The sequence below is a fragment of the Onychostoma macrolepis genome, chromosome 03 (assembly GCF_012432095.1).
Source record: "Onychostoma macrolepis isolate SWU-2019 chromosome 03, ASM1243209v1, whole genome shotgun sequence".
NCBI classification, from domain to species: domain Eukaryota; kingdom Metazoa; phylum Chordata; class Actinopteri; order Cypriniformes; family Cyprinidae; genus Onychostoma; species Onychostoma macrolepis.
The window spans coordinates 10453377-10468687 of record NC_081157.1 but is presented as its reverse complement, the minus strand read 5'-3'; the positions used below and the strand labels follow the sequence as shown (position 1 = coordinate 10468687).

Genomic DNA, 15311 nt, shown 5'->3' with positions numbered 1-15311 from the left:
TTAGTTGATTCCCCGCACCTGTCTATCCCTCGTTAGGTTTAGTATTTAATGTGTAGTCTGCCTCATGTTTCCTTGTCAGGTCTTATATGTCAAATCCTTGTCCTACGTATGCTCCTGCCTGTCCGTCCAGTGCTCCAGTGGTAATTAAATTAGTAATTAAAGACTGTTTATTGTGAGTATCCCTTGTCTCCTCGTTCCTCGCTCCTCCACAGTAGGCAGTCGTGACAGAAGACCCGACCTACACAGTTGATTTACGTGTCTACCCTCCGTTTTGTTTTCCATTTTTCACCCAGTGTTTTTTGTTTCCGTTGTGTGTTCCATTGGTTCCCTTGCCATCAAGTTCACCGCCCTAGCCCACAAGGACCTCTCCCTGTTGGAATATGCGGTGGAGTTCAGCCAGCTCGCCATGGTAACGGCATTCGACGACGCTACACTGAACTCCCTGTTCTGGATAGGGGTAAATTACTACCGCCCCGTCGATCTCCCAGACACCACCGGACTATGCTGGAGGGAAGCAATTATCCGGTGTCTGGAGAGCGTTTATCCCCGATCCGGAACACAGCCAGACACAGTGCCCAGGCCACCATCTCCCCGCTGCGCGGAGTGCAAGCCCGAGCCCACCGCTGACAGAGAGCCTGACCACATCGCGACTGACGAGCCATTGCCCAGGAGTGCGACAGAGCTGAGGATCGCCACGGAGCCAGAGCTTCACGGATCATCAGACCAGGTGTGAGAGCTCCACACAATGCCCGCCACAAGGGAGAAAGCTGTGGACGTGTGAGCGCGGCGAGGAGCTCTGCCCCCTGCACCACGGCTGAGGGTGAGCAGAGAGTATGGCCCTGCGACTGTGCCACACCGAAGAAGAGAGGGCTCTCGTTCCCGTTCCAGAGTTAAGCCCAGAAAGGGCTCCCGTTCCTGAGTTCAGGCCTGAAAGCCTGGAGGCTCACAAATGCCTGCCCTCCCACCCGCTCCTTCCTCCTCCTCCGCCGTCGTCTGGCAGCCCCTCTGCTTGCCCTCAGCCCACCATCTATTCGGTGCGAGCTCCGCCATCCTCCAGCATCGCCGTGGTCGGAGTATCCCTTGACTCCACCTCCAGCCTCTGGACTCCGCCTCCTGTCGGCTCCACCATGGCTCCTAGCTCCCTCCTCTCCACTGTGGCCCATCTGTCCACTGGCTCCGCCGGGCTCCCTCGTCCCTCCGGCTCCGCCTTGGTCTGTCATTGACCATCCTGCACCTTGGGACTCCACTCCTCCGGCTGCGCTGGCAGAAGATCAGCCACCTTACTTCTGTATGGTACGGCATGTCTCCATGCTTTGAGCCCACCTCGAAAAACACCTGGAACTGGCGGTGCTTTAGTGTGTGGCAGTTACTTTTTTTTTCATTTTGTCCTTCATTAGTCCAACCAAGCCTGTTTTTTTTTCTCCACATATTGAAGGTGCACCATCGGTATAAATTGCCTTCCTTCTGCATCAGTTTTTCTCTTCTTGGACATTTTGTTGTTGTTATTTGTAGATGTTTAATTCTCAATACTGCTTTGTTAAACACTAATGTGGAAACACTGCATTCTAGTGGCGGAATGCCACCTTTACTTGGAAGGTCGCAAAATTGACATGCACTGTGGGAGATGTAGTTTATGGTCAATTTACAATATAAAGCAGCATAGACGTTTATTGATTGCTCTCACAGGCCACATAAAATGATGTGGTGGGCCAGTTTGACACACGTGTTGTAGATAGTTTACCCCCAAAAAGCGTTGTTGTTAGATTATTAGACATGTTATTAGAGAAACATTCAAGGGCCGTGTTCAGAGGGACTTTTCATCAGAGTAACAGCGGAAACATTCAATTCAGGGACACAACATGTTTTAAAGACTTTAAGCATTAAAAATTTATAAATAAAAATATTTTGAGGAATATTATAAATAAGAATATACAACAATATTGTACACTTTGGAATTTGTTTGATTTTTATTACTTATATTTGTGGCTGAAGTTATGAAAGCTTAGTTGGGGACATGGCAGTTTAGCCTTCTTGCACTAAAATAGGAGCAATTATTTTTTTATTAATTAATTTTGGGTACATATTTGTGTTCTATGGTAGTGGAGCAGTAACTTTGTAAACTGAGCATTTAGAAACAAGTATTAGCCCATTTTTACAGAAAATACACCACATTATATCATGGGGACTCAAATGGCACCGAATGCTAGGAACGACCCACATCCTAATGGAATATGTCCCAAAACACACTACAGACAAACATTTTTTAATGGTTAAAGTTGATGGTTTGTAATGGTATTTGTAGTGGAAACCATAAGAATTCTATTGTTTTTTTGTTTGTTTTTTTCAGCAGGGAGAGCATTTGTCTTTTTCAGTTTAGATATCTGTTTTTTTCTTTTTTTTCAGTAGAACAGATGTTTCATTAATCTGTTCATTAAACAATGCTGAATTAGTGCAAAATAATCGAATGTAAGATTTAAACATATTTCAGCAGTGTAACTCACAGTTCACCACAGGAGGGCATTCAAGTATCATTTTAAATGCATATTGAAATATAAGAATACATTTCAACTTGACAGAATGTTGATAGACAGCAATCTTTAAGTTTTAAGTTATTCTGTACACAGTAAATGATAACATTGATACTTAATGATTGTTGCATGTTTGTTTTTGTCTGTCTGTTGCTGTAAAAAAAGGTTTCATTTGGTTGACAAACATTTTATATTTAGTAATAAACTAATAATTTTCTATGGTTCATTCTAAAAATGCATCAAACTACTATATTTTTCTTTATTTCTGACCCCTGGTATAAATAGTTTCTGCACTAATGGCTGTTTTGCCTTTCAGACAGAATCTCACACAGGATAATTTCATTGTAGCTATTTTCAGAACATCACTGGACAACATATTTGAATATATACTTTTACCACATATAATTTTTTTAGGACTTTTATTTTGTTCTAGTGGTATGACGTCATAAAACCGCGCCGCGCTGTGGTTCGACTGAAGAAAGGTTTGTGTTTTTAGCCATTTTAAAGCAAAGTGTTTAAATCGATACAACCCGTTGGAGCAATTTTATATTTTTTAATAAGCCATGTAAAATTAATTACTGTTTAATGTAATATTACAGTGCTTCATCTAACATTTACGAGCGCTGCTTTGTGCGAGTAAAGCACATCCACACATCTGTAACAGAAAAGATGAGTCTCGGTTTGCTTTCTTCATCGTGAATCAGTTTACCAATTGATTAGCAAGCGATGGAGAAACGAAACGGAGCTTTTAGAAACTCGGAGTCAATTGAATCGAATGCTTCGCAAAACGATTCAGTGATTCGAATCGCTTGAATCACAGTGTAAAAACAAAGAGAACATAAACATGACAACTCTTACAAACCTGTATTTAACAAGTGCATTAATAAAAAAAAAAAAGTAGTATAATAAATGTGACTTACAAAACAACCAATATAAATACCTAAATATGAACTTTCTAGATCATTTGTGATGGTTTAATTGCTTGTTCTGTTTTTTTTTTAAATAATAAATAAATCAGGCTAATCAGGTCATTTAAGGTCATTAACTATCACTCTGACTGACTCCCTTACCAGTGTGCTGACTACTGAACTAGGGAGCTGATTTTTTAGCCATTTAGTTATTTTTCTTTTTGTTAATTATTCTCATATTGTCCAAACACAGAAAAAAAGAAAAACTCCTGGTGAAGCAACTGAGATCCAGGTGAGACACTATTGTAAAGATGGAGTTTATTAAAGAGGAGAGTGAAGACATGATGACTGAAGAAACATTCAGAGTCAAACAAGAAGATACGGAGGAACAAACAAAGATAGCGTTCATTAAAGAGGAAAGCGAAGACTTCAGGATTGAAGAAACATTCAGAGTCAAACTAGAAGATACTGAGGAACAAGCAAAGATGGCGTTTATTAAGGAGGAGATTGAAGACGTCAAGATTGAAGAAGTATTCAGTCTGAAACAAGAAGATACTGAGGAACAAACAGGTTGGTTTTCATTCTCAAAGATGAACTCACTCATTTGATTCTTAATAAAATGTCCAGCTCATTATAATACAGAAATAGCCTAAACAAAACAAAAGCCTAAAATTTAGTTTAACATAGAACAAAATTTTACTTCTGAAATGAAAACAATGAGAAACGCCTTTATTTATTGAAATAAAGCAATCTTTTAAAGAATACTAGATTGAAAAACGTTTTCCTTTTGAGAAAGAAATGCATGAATGAAACAGCTTCACAGTCTTTTCAACCACACACACAGTATAATTATTTCTGTGTTACTAATATTCATATCACAGAAGTACTGGGATAAAAGTTTATAGTTTGAATATAAACTAAATGTGTATGGTAGTGATTAAAATAAGAGTAAATCACCTTTTGAAAGTAATTTGATACTTCAAATGAAGATTTATCGATTACATTGTTATGCCAGTAGATAGCGAAAAGGGGCTGTTAAAATGTATTTGTCTTTGAATCATACAAGAGATTTTTTTTTTCAAGAACGTTGATTCATCCAGTAATGAAACAAGTACATCTTGAGTGAGTCATCGAGTCATTCATTAATGACATGTGATTTCGTTTAGTTGTCTAATGTTTTTTCTTCAGAATCGTGAGAGAACCACATCTTCCATTGAAAAAAAACAAGCCAAAACAAAACAAAAAAACCCCCCTCAATTTATCCAGAATCATGCAGCTCTATTTTGCATACAAACAGCTCTTAAAGAATCCAGTTTTTATGTAGCCTGTTGATTTTTGTTCATGGTATTCAGCAGAAATTAAATGGTTTGAAAAAAAGAGATGCAAGATAAATGTTTGATATCATTTTTGAAATCACATTGGAATCGAAACTGGCAATCGAAAAGAATCGCAAATCAATCAGAATTGATCAAATTCAAACGATACCCAACCCTAGCAACGAATGCTGTTTTTATCACCTTTGATCATACGATGCACATGGAAGCTAACAATATTCCACATTCAAGGTTCTTCATGAAAACAGTTATTCTGCAAAACTGAATTAGTTGAGAAGACACTATTTTTCTAATATTTTAGATATGAATAACAGATTTGTTTGTAATTTAACCAGCTCTCTTGAGCTAAACATTAAACTTAAAAGGATAGTTAAATGAAAACTACCCCATGATTCACTTACCCTCAAGCCATCCTAGTTGTATATGACTTTCTTATTTTAGACGAAAGTTAAATTTAAAAAAAGTTCTGGCTCTTCCAAGCTTTATAAGGACATTGAATGGGTGATATTCAATAGTCTAAAAGAAGTCAAGTAAAGTGCATCCATCCATAATAAAAAAAGTGCCTCCCACGGCTGCAGGGGGTGAATAAAGGACTCCTGTAGCGAATCAGTATGTTGTTGTAAGAAAAGTATCCGTATTTAAAACGTTAAACACTTTTCTCTCACTTCCAACTGTCGTACACACAATCACAATTGAACGCAGTTCCGGCGGATGACGTAGGACGTAAGCACAAAGGAGAATGGAAAAAAAAACCACCAGTCATGAACTAGAAGTACAAAACAAGGATTTGTAAAGAAAAATGTCAGAGGATTTCGATATAAGCCAAGAAGAGACTGGTTTACCATTGCTGTAAACAAAACTTGGTTCTCGCAAGCCTAGCATATTCTCACAGGAGCTTGTGCTACACCTACAACCTACGTCATCCGCTGGAACGCCACTCTACCGTGAACACTTGGATGACAGTTAGCGGAAGCTAGAGATTACGGTTTGTAAAGTTTTATATATGGATAGTTTTATTACAAAACCACGTCAATTCGCCTCATCGCTTTATTAACCCCCCGGATCCGTGTGAGGCACTTATTATGATAGATGGATGCGCTTTATTGGACTTCTATTGGACTATTGAATCTGACCAGCCATTCACTGCCATTATAAAGCTTGGAAGAGCCAGGACATTTTTAATATAACTCCAATTGTATTTATCAGAAAGAAGGAAGTCATAGGATGCCTTGAGGGAGAGTAAATCATGGGCTGTATATATATATATATATATATAATGTATGTGTGTATGTATATACAGTACTGCTTGAAAGTTTGTGAACCCTTTAGAATTTTCTATATTTCTGCATAAATATGACCCAAAACATCATCAGATTTTCACACAAGTCCTGAAAGTAGACATAGAGAACTCAGTCAAACAAATGAGACAAAAATATATACTTTATAATTTATTTATTGAGAGAAATTAACCAGTGTTACACATCTGTGAATTGCAAAAGTATGTCTTGGCTTTCAGTATCTGGTGTGACCCCCTTTTGCAGCAATAACTGCAGGTAAACATTTCTTGTATCTGCTGATCAGTCCTGCACAACAGCTTGTAGGAATTTTAGCCCATTCCTCAATACAGAACCGCTTCAACTCTGTGGTGTTGGTGGGTTTCCTCCTATGAACCGCTTGCTTCAAGTCCTTCCACAACATTTCAACTGGATTAAGGTCCGGCCTTTGACTTGGCCAAAACGTTAACTTTGTTCTTCTTTAACTATTCTTTGGTAGAATTACTTGTGTGCTTGGGGTCGTTGTCTTGCTGCATGACCCACTTTTCTTGAGACTCAGTCATAGACAGATGTCCTGACACTTTCCTTTAGAAATTGCTGGTATAATTCAGAATTCATTGTTCCATCAATGATGGCAAGCTGCCCTGGCCCAGATGCAGCAAAACAGGCCCAAACCATGATACTACCACCACCATGTTTCATAGATGGGATAAGGTTCTCATGCTGGAATGCAGTGTGTTCTTTTCTCCAAACATAACGCTTCTCATTTAAACTAAGAAGTTCTATTTTGGTCTCTTAAACGTCCACAGAACATTTCTTCAGTAGCCCTCTGGCTTGTCCACATGATCTTTAGCGCAGTGGCTTTCTCCTTGCAACTGTGCCATGCACACCATGGCTGTTCAGTGTTCTCCTGATGATGGACTATTAATATTAGCCAATGTGAGAAAGGCCTTTAGTTACTTAGAAGTTACCCTGGGGTCCTTTGCAACCTCGTGGACTATTACAAGTCTTGCTTTTAGAGTGATCTTTGTTGGTCGACCATTCCTGGGGAGGGTAACAGTGGTCTTGAATTTCCTCCATTTGTCCACAATCTGTCTGACTGTGGATTTGTGGAGTCCAAACTCTTTAGAGATGGTTTTGCAACCTTGTCCATCCTGATGAGCAACAGCAACTCTTTTTCTGAGGTACTCCGTGATCTCCTTTGTTCGTGCCATGGTACACTTCCACAAACATGATCAGACTTTGATAGATCCCTGTTCTTTGAATAAAACAGGGTACACACTGACACCTGATAGTCATCTCAGTGATTGAAAACACCTCTGAACAAATGGACTTTAATTTCACCTTCAAATTAACTGTTAATCCTAGAGATTCACATACTTTTGCCACTCACAGATATGTAATATTGGGTCATTTTCCTGAATAAATAAATGACAAAGAAAATATTTTTGTCTCATTTGTTTGATTGGGTTCTCTTTGTCTACTTTTAAGACCTGTGTGAAAATCTGATTATGTTTTGGGTCAAACTTATGCACAAATATAGAAAATTCTAAAGGGTTCACAAACTTTCAAGCAGCACTGTATATATGCGCTACTCATGTCTCGCCCCGAGGGGCCTCCTGAGATTTGAGTCTTTCCTTTAACCTTCATGCACGTTCTCTGAGCTGGAGCTCCTCCCGTTGAGCTCGCTGGTCCTGGGCAGACTGTGTGGGTCCTCCTCTCTACTTAGCTAGGTACACTGCCACTGGGCTATTGATCGCTTCAGTCAAGCTGGGTTCCTCTGTCTCCTCGCTAGGGGTTGAACCCTCCACTATTTGAGCTCCATGGCAGTGATACCAGGTAGTTGGGCTGCTTGCTGCCTCCCTGATAAGCTGCCACTATTTGGGTCAAGCCTGGCAGTGCTCCCCTCACCTCGGAGGCTTGTCTTTGAGCTTGCCGCTCCCAATTGAGCGTCTTAGGCCTCCTCTCATCAAGTCATCCACTCTTTTGAGCTCCACTGAGCAGCAGCCTCAGGTTGTTAGGCCTCTCTCTGCCTCCCTGTTAAACTGCTCAACTTGTTGGTTGAGTCTAGCATTGCTCCCCTCATCCTAGGGGTTTCTTTTGAGCATGCCACTCCCAGATTGAGCGTCTTGAGTCCCCATTCTATTGTTGAAGTTGGGCCTTCGCTCTTTTGAGCTCTGGATAGCTGTCATGCCAGGTTGCTGGGCCATCTTCTGCCTCCCTGGCGGGTTGCTTGCTGAGTGAATTAGCTGTGCTCCCCTCACCATGAAGGGTTTCTTGCGAGCACTCTGCTCCCTTCTGGGCATCTGTGAGCAGATGCTCCGGAGTCTGTTCTGTGACTGCTATGGTTGACTTGGCGATACTTCCCTCACATGGAGGGTTTTTCTGTGAGATATGCGTTTTCAGTCCACATGCGCTCTGAGCACACGGTCTCCTGCTGAATTACTTGTCGCTCCCTCAGCGTGCCTCAGTCACGTAGGGTTCCTAGGCTTGTCTAATGACAGCTTCGGTTACCCCTTAAGTAACGGTGTTTTTAAAAACCATGAGCTTCTGTGCACTTTCTAAAAATCCACATTGTGGTAAGTGTGCATGCTAAGCATTCTGCGCACTTTCTAAAATCCTGTATGGTAAGGGTTACGCACTGTCAACTTTGTTCCCTTTCTCTGAGCTGGTTCAGGCCCCGGTTTTCACCTTGGGCTCCACTCAAATTATGTATCCCTGCTGAGAAATGTATCAGCAGGGTGTTGCTACCAAAGATCTGTCGAGCCAGTTCTTTGGGCAAGCTCATTCAGATCTGGTGGTAGCCCCCTGGGTGATAGGCCAGGGTCTGCTTCAGACGAAGAAGTGGATGTGGACGTGTTCTACCAGCGCCTTTTTATACTGTGGTCGCTCCAGGTAATGATGTCGTAGGCTGTCGCCAGCCAATGTTATTGTCAAGTTTAGATGTATGCTTCAGACACTGGTCAAGCTGAAGACGTTCCCCAAAGCGACCTCTAGAGGACACAGTGTCTCGTTCCCTTCTCAGGGAACCATGGTTACATACGTAACCTGAAACGCAGGATCCCAGTCCCAAAGCAGTTACTATGTTTTGTTTTATGAGGGGCTTGATGACTGCCAGCTTGAAAGAATTTGGGACGTGTCCTAAAGAAAACAAAGAGTTAACAATATTGACATGAGGTTCTGAGATTACAGGTTTCAGTAACTTTGTGGGTATAGGATCTAGCATACACGTGGTTGTTTGATGCTTTAAATGTGTAAATGTTTTTTTTTGTTGTTGCTATGTGACATTAATCCGGTTTCTTTCCACTTTAGATATGATTCCACTGAAAGAGGAGAGTCAAGAACTCAATGATATGGAAGAAAAGGATCAATATGAGAAACCTCATCAGTTCATGACTGGAGAAAAAGATTTTAACGACTCAAAGATTGAAAAGACGTCCTCACAAAACAAAGGAACTAGAAACATTAAAGGCCACATGAACGTTCAAACTGGAAAAAGCCCTTTCACTTGCCAACAGTGTGGAAGAGGTTTCAGTCACAAAAAAACCCTTAACAGGCACATGAAAATTCATGCCGGAGTGACGCCTTTCGCCTGCCAACCGTGTGGAAGAAGTTTCAATGACAAACAAACCTTTAACAGGCACATGAATATTCACACCGAAGTGAAGCCTTTCACCTGCCAACAGTGTGGAAGAAGTTTCAGTAAAAAAAAAACCCTGAACAGGCACATGAAAATTCACACCGGAGTGAAGCCTTTCGCCTGCCAAGAGTGTGGAAAGAGTTTCTCTGACAGAAGAAACCTTGATGCCCACACGAGTGCTCACACTGGAGAGAGACCTTTCACCTGCTCTCAGTGTGGAAAGAGTTTTACACAGAAAAAACACCTTAATGCCCACATGAGTATCCACACTGGACAGTGCCTGTAACCTACACCTGCAAACTGTAGAAGGATTTTCTCACAAAAAGGTCATCTTAAGACTCACACTGGAGAAAAGCTGTTCACATGCGATCAGTGTGGAAAGAGTTTTACACAAAAAACTTTACTGTCCACATGCCATATCATACTATCAGATTTAAAAACCTTAAATATTACATTAGGGTTCACACCAGAGTGAACGGTTTCAAAGACAGCAAATGCCTTAAGAATCATGTAAACCTGTTTGTGTTCCTTGTGAAATAGTAAAGCAACAGAAAATGTATACGTGTGTTTGAAATGAAGGGTCTGTTCACACTACAGCTGAATGTAGGCTACATCTAATTGTCCACTTTCACGACCATTTCTTTTATTTGCATCCTTCACTTCTTTATACCTCAGCTAATTTTTGTTACAAATAAAAGGACATAAACTTATAATGAACTCTGCACTGTGTTGTTTGATATCAATGATTAGGTAAATATATGGTGTCATTCTGGACTTGAATATGGCAGATGAACCATGGAATATTGTTGAATAAATAATTATATAAATTGAAGGAAGTTTGTTATTAACCAATATGAAGGATTTGTGAGATTTCATTAACTTTTAGAGCCGCTTACTGTATTGTCAACACAAGGAAGACACAGTTGTAATAAAAGTGGTTTTACTAACAAAAAGATAGATGAGTAAATAAAAGCTACTAAATGAATGGCTAAAGTGATTGATGAGTGCAAATTAGTTGGATGTTCATATGGCAGTTACATGTTCTCTTATGGAAAGATAAACCTTAAAGACTCTGGATTAACAAACATAAGGATAAATCCAGAATAAAAATTTCCTGATAATTTACTCACCCCCATGTCATCCAAGATGTTCATGACTTTCTTTCATTCTTTCGTCGCAAAGAAATTAGGTTTTTTGAGGAAAACATTCCAGGAAGTTTTTCCATATCCTCCTGAGACCCGAGGGAGAAAAAAGTGTCATCAATTTATTTTTGTTTTGTGTGATTTCCTACTTCTTTTGGGTTAAAAAAAACATTCTACAATTTAGAGTTTTTAAAAAATATTATTTTAAATTTTACAGCATGTCCACTGTAGTGGACCACTGGACCATTTTAGTTCGAAAAGACAGCCAAACTCAGAAAACAAAAATGAACGGAATATGGCTGTAGAATGATGTTAATCCAACATTAATATAACATAAAAACAAAACAAAAGAACATTTTTCATTCTGTATTGCTTGCTTAGCAGTGAAAGTCCTGGAACAGTTTAGGTTGAAAAGCGAGCCGAACTCAGAAAACAAAAAAATGAACGGAATACGGCTGTAGAGTGACATTAATCCAAAAACAAATTAAAACTAATTGTCATTCTGGATTGTTTCACTTGCTTAGTGGTGATACTCCTGGAAGCATTTTCTCTTTTTGGTAATGCAGAGAAACATCTTGCATTTGGTACACCTCAGGTACGTCTTGCTTTTGCAGCCCTTATTTCTGCACCTTTCTGCATGGCTGATATCTACCATCTCTGGCAAGTGGGTGGCTCCTAGTCTGCGCACAGAAGGTTCGGATTGCGGGATCCTCATTTTAGTTGGTGGCTCATACTCTTCTTCACTTTTTTCGCTGCTGTCATCAAGTTCTGGACAATACACCAACTCTTCAGCGAGATGCAATTTGAAGTCCAGGTACTGTTTGGTGTTCTTTGCTGGTTTGTTGAGTGCTTTGCTGTCAGACTTGTATTGGATCCATGAGTTTGTGATGGCAACATCAAAGAAGCGAGTAATTAGACGCAATGTCCATTTCTTGGACCTATTTAACATGCGATAAATGCTCCACGCCACCCATGTTGTCATTATACTCCTTGATCACTGCTGGTACATGGACTTTTTATTTTTTGGACCATCTGTTGCAGACATCTTCAGGATCTTTCCCATGAACTGTGGAAGCCATTAGCACTGATTTGTTGTCATACCATTTCGTGACTGCCAGCTCAGGACTCTTTCTGACCAGAAACACTGATGCTCCTCTCCCCTCTTTTTGTATCACATTGTTGCTTGGCAGTTTGCTCTGCTTTGGGACTCGGTTCTTCGTTATGGTTCCTGTTACTGGAAGGCCTTTTGCCAGCAATGCATCCATGAGATTGATTGTTGTGAAGTATTGGTCGAAGAATAGATGACTTCCGGTGGGCACAGACTCAACCATGCATAGGACTGCTGCTGGTCCGACTCCCAGTCTTTGGTCAGTGAATGTATTCTTCCCTTGATACACTTCAAAATCCAGCATCAGACCATTTGGAGAAGCAAGGACAAAGACCTTTAGGCCAGTAGGGTTTGGCTTGCCTGGAACATATTGCCTGACTGGACAGCTGCCTGTGAAAGGGATTATTTGCTCATCAATGCAGACCTTCTGTGTCTTTGGGAGGTTGAGGCAGCCTTGCCTCACACAGTCAAGTAATGGCCTGACTTTCCAAAGAATGTCTGCCTTCTTAGTTTCCTCTGTTATAGCCAGGCCATCCACAATCTCGAGTGAGTTTCTCAGCTTGAAAAACCTATCCCTTGTCATTTTGCTGCTTATAACTGGCACTTTTGTTTTTTTGGCCCAAAACTTTTTAATTCTGGGGTATCCTAGGCAGGCCATATGGATCGAAATGCCAAAGAAAATCCTCATTTCTTGTGGAGTAGTATTTAGAGGTACTCCTCTAGTTTGTAGCTCTCTTTGATTTGTAAATTCAGCCAAATTCTTGAAAATGTTGTTGTCAATATACTGGGAAAAGTACTGAGTTGGACTCCAGTTTGCACGGGTAGTAGGGTCATCTTTACAGTCAGGAAGCTCAGGTAGCACAGGTGTGAATCTATTATGATGGGGGAAAACACCAAGAAATGGAAGTTAATAGGAATAATAATTAAACCTCAAACAAATCTATTTAAATCTCTGTGTTATGGATGTGATAATGTCTCCTACTGAATACTTGTCAGTACAAATTTTGCATTTTTTGCATATTTCATGATCCCACATGGATAATCTTCGAGCCTCACTGATAAATTTTATTTATCACCAATGATTTATTACTGGTTGTAGTGAATAGTGTGTGTGTGTGTGTGTGTGTGTGTGTGTGCGTTTTTGTAACAAATGAGGACATACATTTGTATAATGTCAACGGTATGACAGGTATTACAAGGAGAAGGCGACTTTTCAGGACATTACTCCATGTCCCCACTTTTCAAAATGCTTATAAATCACACAGAATGGAGTGTATTGAAAATTTGAAATAGCACAAAGTTTCCTGTAAGAGGTAGGGTTAGGTGTATGGCAATAGAACATACAGTTTGTACAGTATAAAAACCATTACGCATATGGGATGTCCCCACTTTTCACAGAAACAAACGTGTGTGTGCGCGTGTGCATGGACACTTCAGTTATAACAGTGGCTAACTGCTAGAACTGAATAACTTATCTAAATAAGTTATTACTAAATACATTTAAAAATGTATTATTACTAAATAAATCAGAATTAATTCATACGTGTTACTCCTGGTCCGTCTTTCCTGCTCATCCCTTTCTGTCTCTGTGTCTGTATCAGTCTGCTCATCTGAATCTCCTGCATTTTCTTCCTCTTTTTCACCATCTTCTTGTAGATGCACCTAGGGGTTGTAAAAATAGACTCTAAACAGGGCATAATAAAACTGGGTTGTGGTGATGGAATCCCAGATATCCAAATCACTCCGGTCGATAATCAAACAAGTACACAGTATTAGTCAGAGAAGGTGATTAGGTTTATTAAAAAAACAACAACAGCAAGTGAAAATAGAGAGCATCTCTTCGGGGGGTCCAAAGGCCAAAATAACAAACAAAACCAATCTAGAAAGAAAAGGAGGGAAACATTAAATAACCTAATTGAACAACGAAATAAAAATACATTTTACTTCCCTAACTACCTAACGAAAAACAAAACCCAAACGAGCCAGCCAAAATAAATGGGCAGGACACCCCTACGCTCCACGTTCTTAAAACATAATGTTTAGAGCAAATTAATGTGATCAACAGGTTTTACACTTCACTTGAGTTTAACAAATTTGATCATCGGCCGGAGGAGGGATCCAGGAGCTCTCGACCCAAACGCGACCGAACCAACTATGAGCTCCCTGTTGAATGCCGGCGACATTCATATAAAGATCATGCCTCGCCTGAACTGCCAATGGTGATCATACACTCCATCATTGGACAACCTATCAGAGACCAGAAAGAAAGAGGAGGAGGAGAAAGAACACACAACACAGCAAATACCAAAGACACATCTCCTCTAACTTTAAAATCCTCCGGCATTGTTATTTTACCTTTTTTGTAAAGGGCATTTGACTTGTTTCGCATGTTCGCTTTGTAAACACTGGGTCGGTACTTCTACCTGACCTTTATAATATCACCTAATAAAGACAAGCATGTGCATTGCAGAGCTAATGCTAGCTGAGCATTTGTGGTTTAAAAGTTAATTAGTAAATTTTTTAAAGAAAATGACAGATTGTTTCGTTAGATATAGTAAGTCCCTTATTCCTCGGCTGAGATCGTGTAGAGCCCTTTGAAGCTGCATTGAAACTGCATTTTTGACACTGAAATCGTTGGCCACCATTGAAGTTTTCATTCTAATTTAATTTCTTAATTATCAGGAAATTTTTATTCTGGAAGTGAACTTAACCTTTAAGGTCTGAGTCACTGAATCATTCAACTGATTTGTTCAAAAAGCTGATTCATTCAATAAGGAAATGCTGTCCTGTGTGTTGTTCAAAGACGCAAAACGGTACTGTGATCTTTGGAACTATTTTCGTTGGCAAAATTGAGCAAAAACAGGCAATATCGCGCCAGCAGATGACATTGCACCCCAAATCATCACAGACTGTGGAAACTTCACACTGGACTTCAAGCAACTTGGGCTATGAGCTTCTCCACCCTTCCTCCAGACTCTAGGACCTTGGTTTCCAAATGAAACACAAAACTTGCTCTCATCTGAGAAGAGGACTTTGGACCACTGGGCAACAGTCCAGTTCTTCTTCTCCTTAGCCCAGGTAAGACGCCTCTGACGTTGTCTGTGGTTCAGGAGTGGCTTAACAAGAGGAATACGACAACTGTAGCCAAATTCCTCGACACGTCTGTGTGTGGTGGCTCTTGATGCCTTGACCCCAGCCTCGTGAAGTTCACCCAAATTCTTGAATGGATTTTGCTTGACAATCCTCATAAGGCTGCGATTCTCTCGGTTGGTTGTGCATCTTTTTCTTCCACACTTTTTCCTTCCACTCAACTTTCTGTTAACATGCTTGGATACAGCACTCTGTGAACAGCCAGCTTCTTTGGCAATGAATGTTTG

General features: G+C 40.3%; 1 protein-coding gene across 2 annotated transcripts; it reads left to right on the top strand.

The window, feature by feature from the left end:
* The first annotated feature begins 2952 nt into the window (after positions 1–2952).
* LOC131537966 (gastrula zinc finger protein XlCGF7.1-like) lies at positions 2953–10747 on the top strand. Of its 2 annotated transcripts, XM_058771708.1 has the most exons (3): positions 2953–3010; positions 3690–4006; positions 9357–10747. In XM_058771708.1, exons 2-3 carry the CDS (start codon positions 3748–3750, stop codon positions 9968–9970), a joined length of 873 nt encoding a protein of 290 aa, XP_058627691.1. In that variant the 5' UTR covers positions 2953–3010; positions 3690–3747; the 3' UTR covers positions 9971–10747. The 2 variants fall into 2 exon arrangements, with proteins under 2 accessions (XP_058627691.1, XP_058627692.1); XM_058771709.1 differs by lacking the exon at positions 2953–3010 and having other exon boundaries at positions 3038–4006.
* Positions 10748–15311: the final 4564 nt, after the last annotated feature.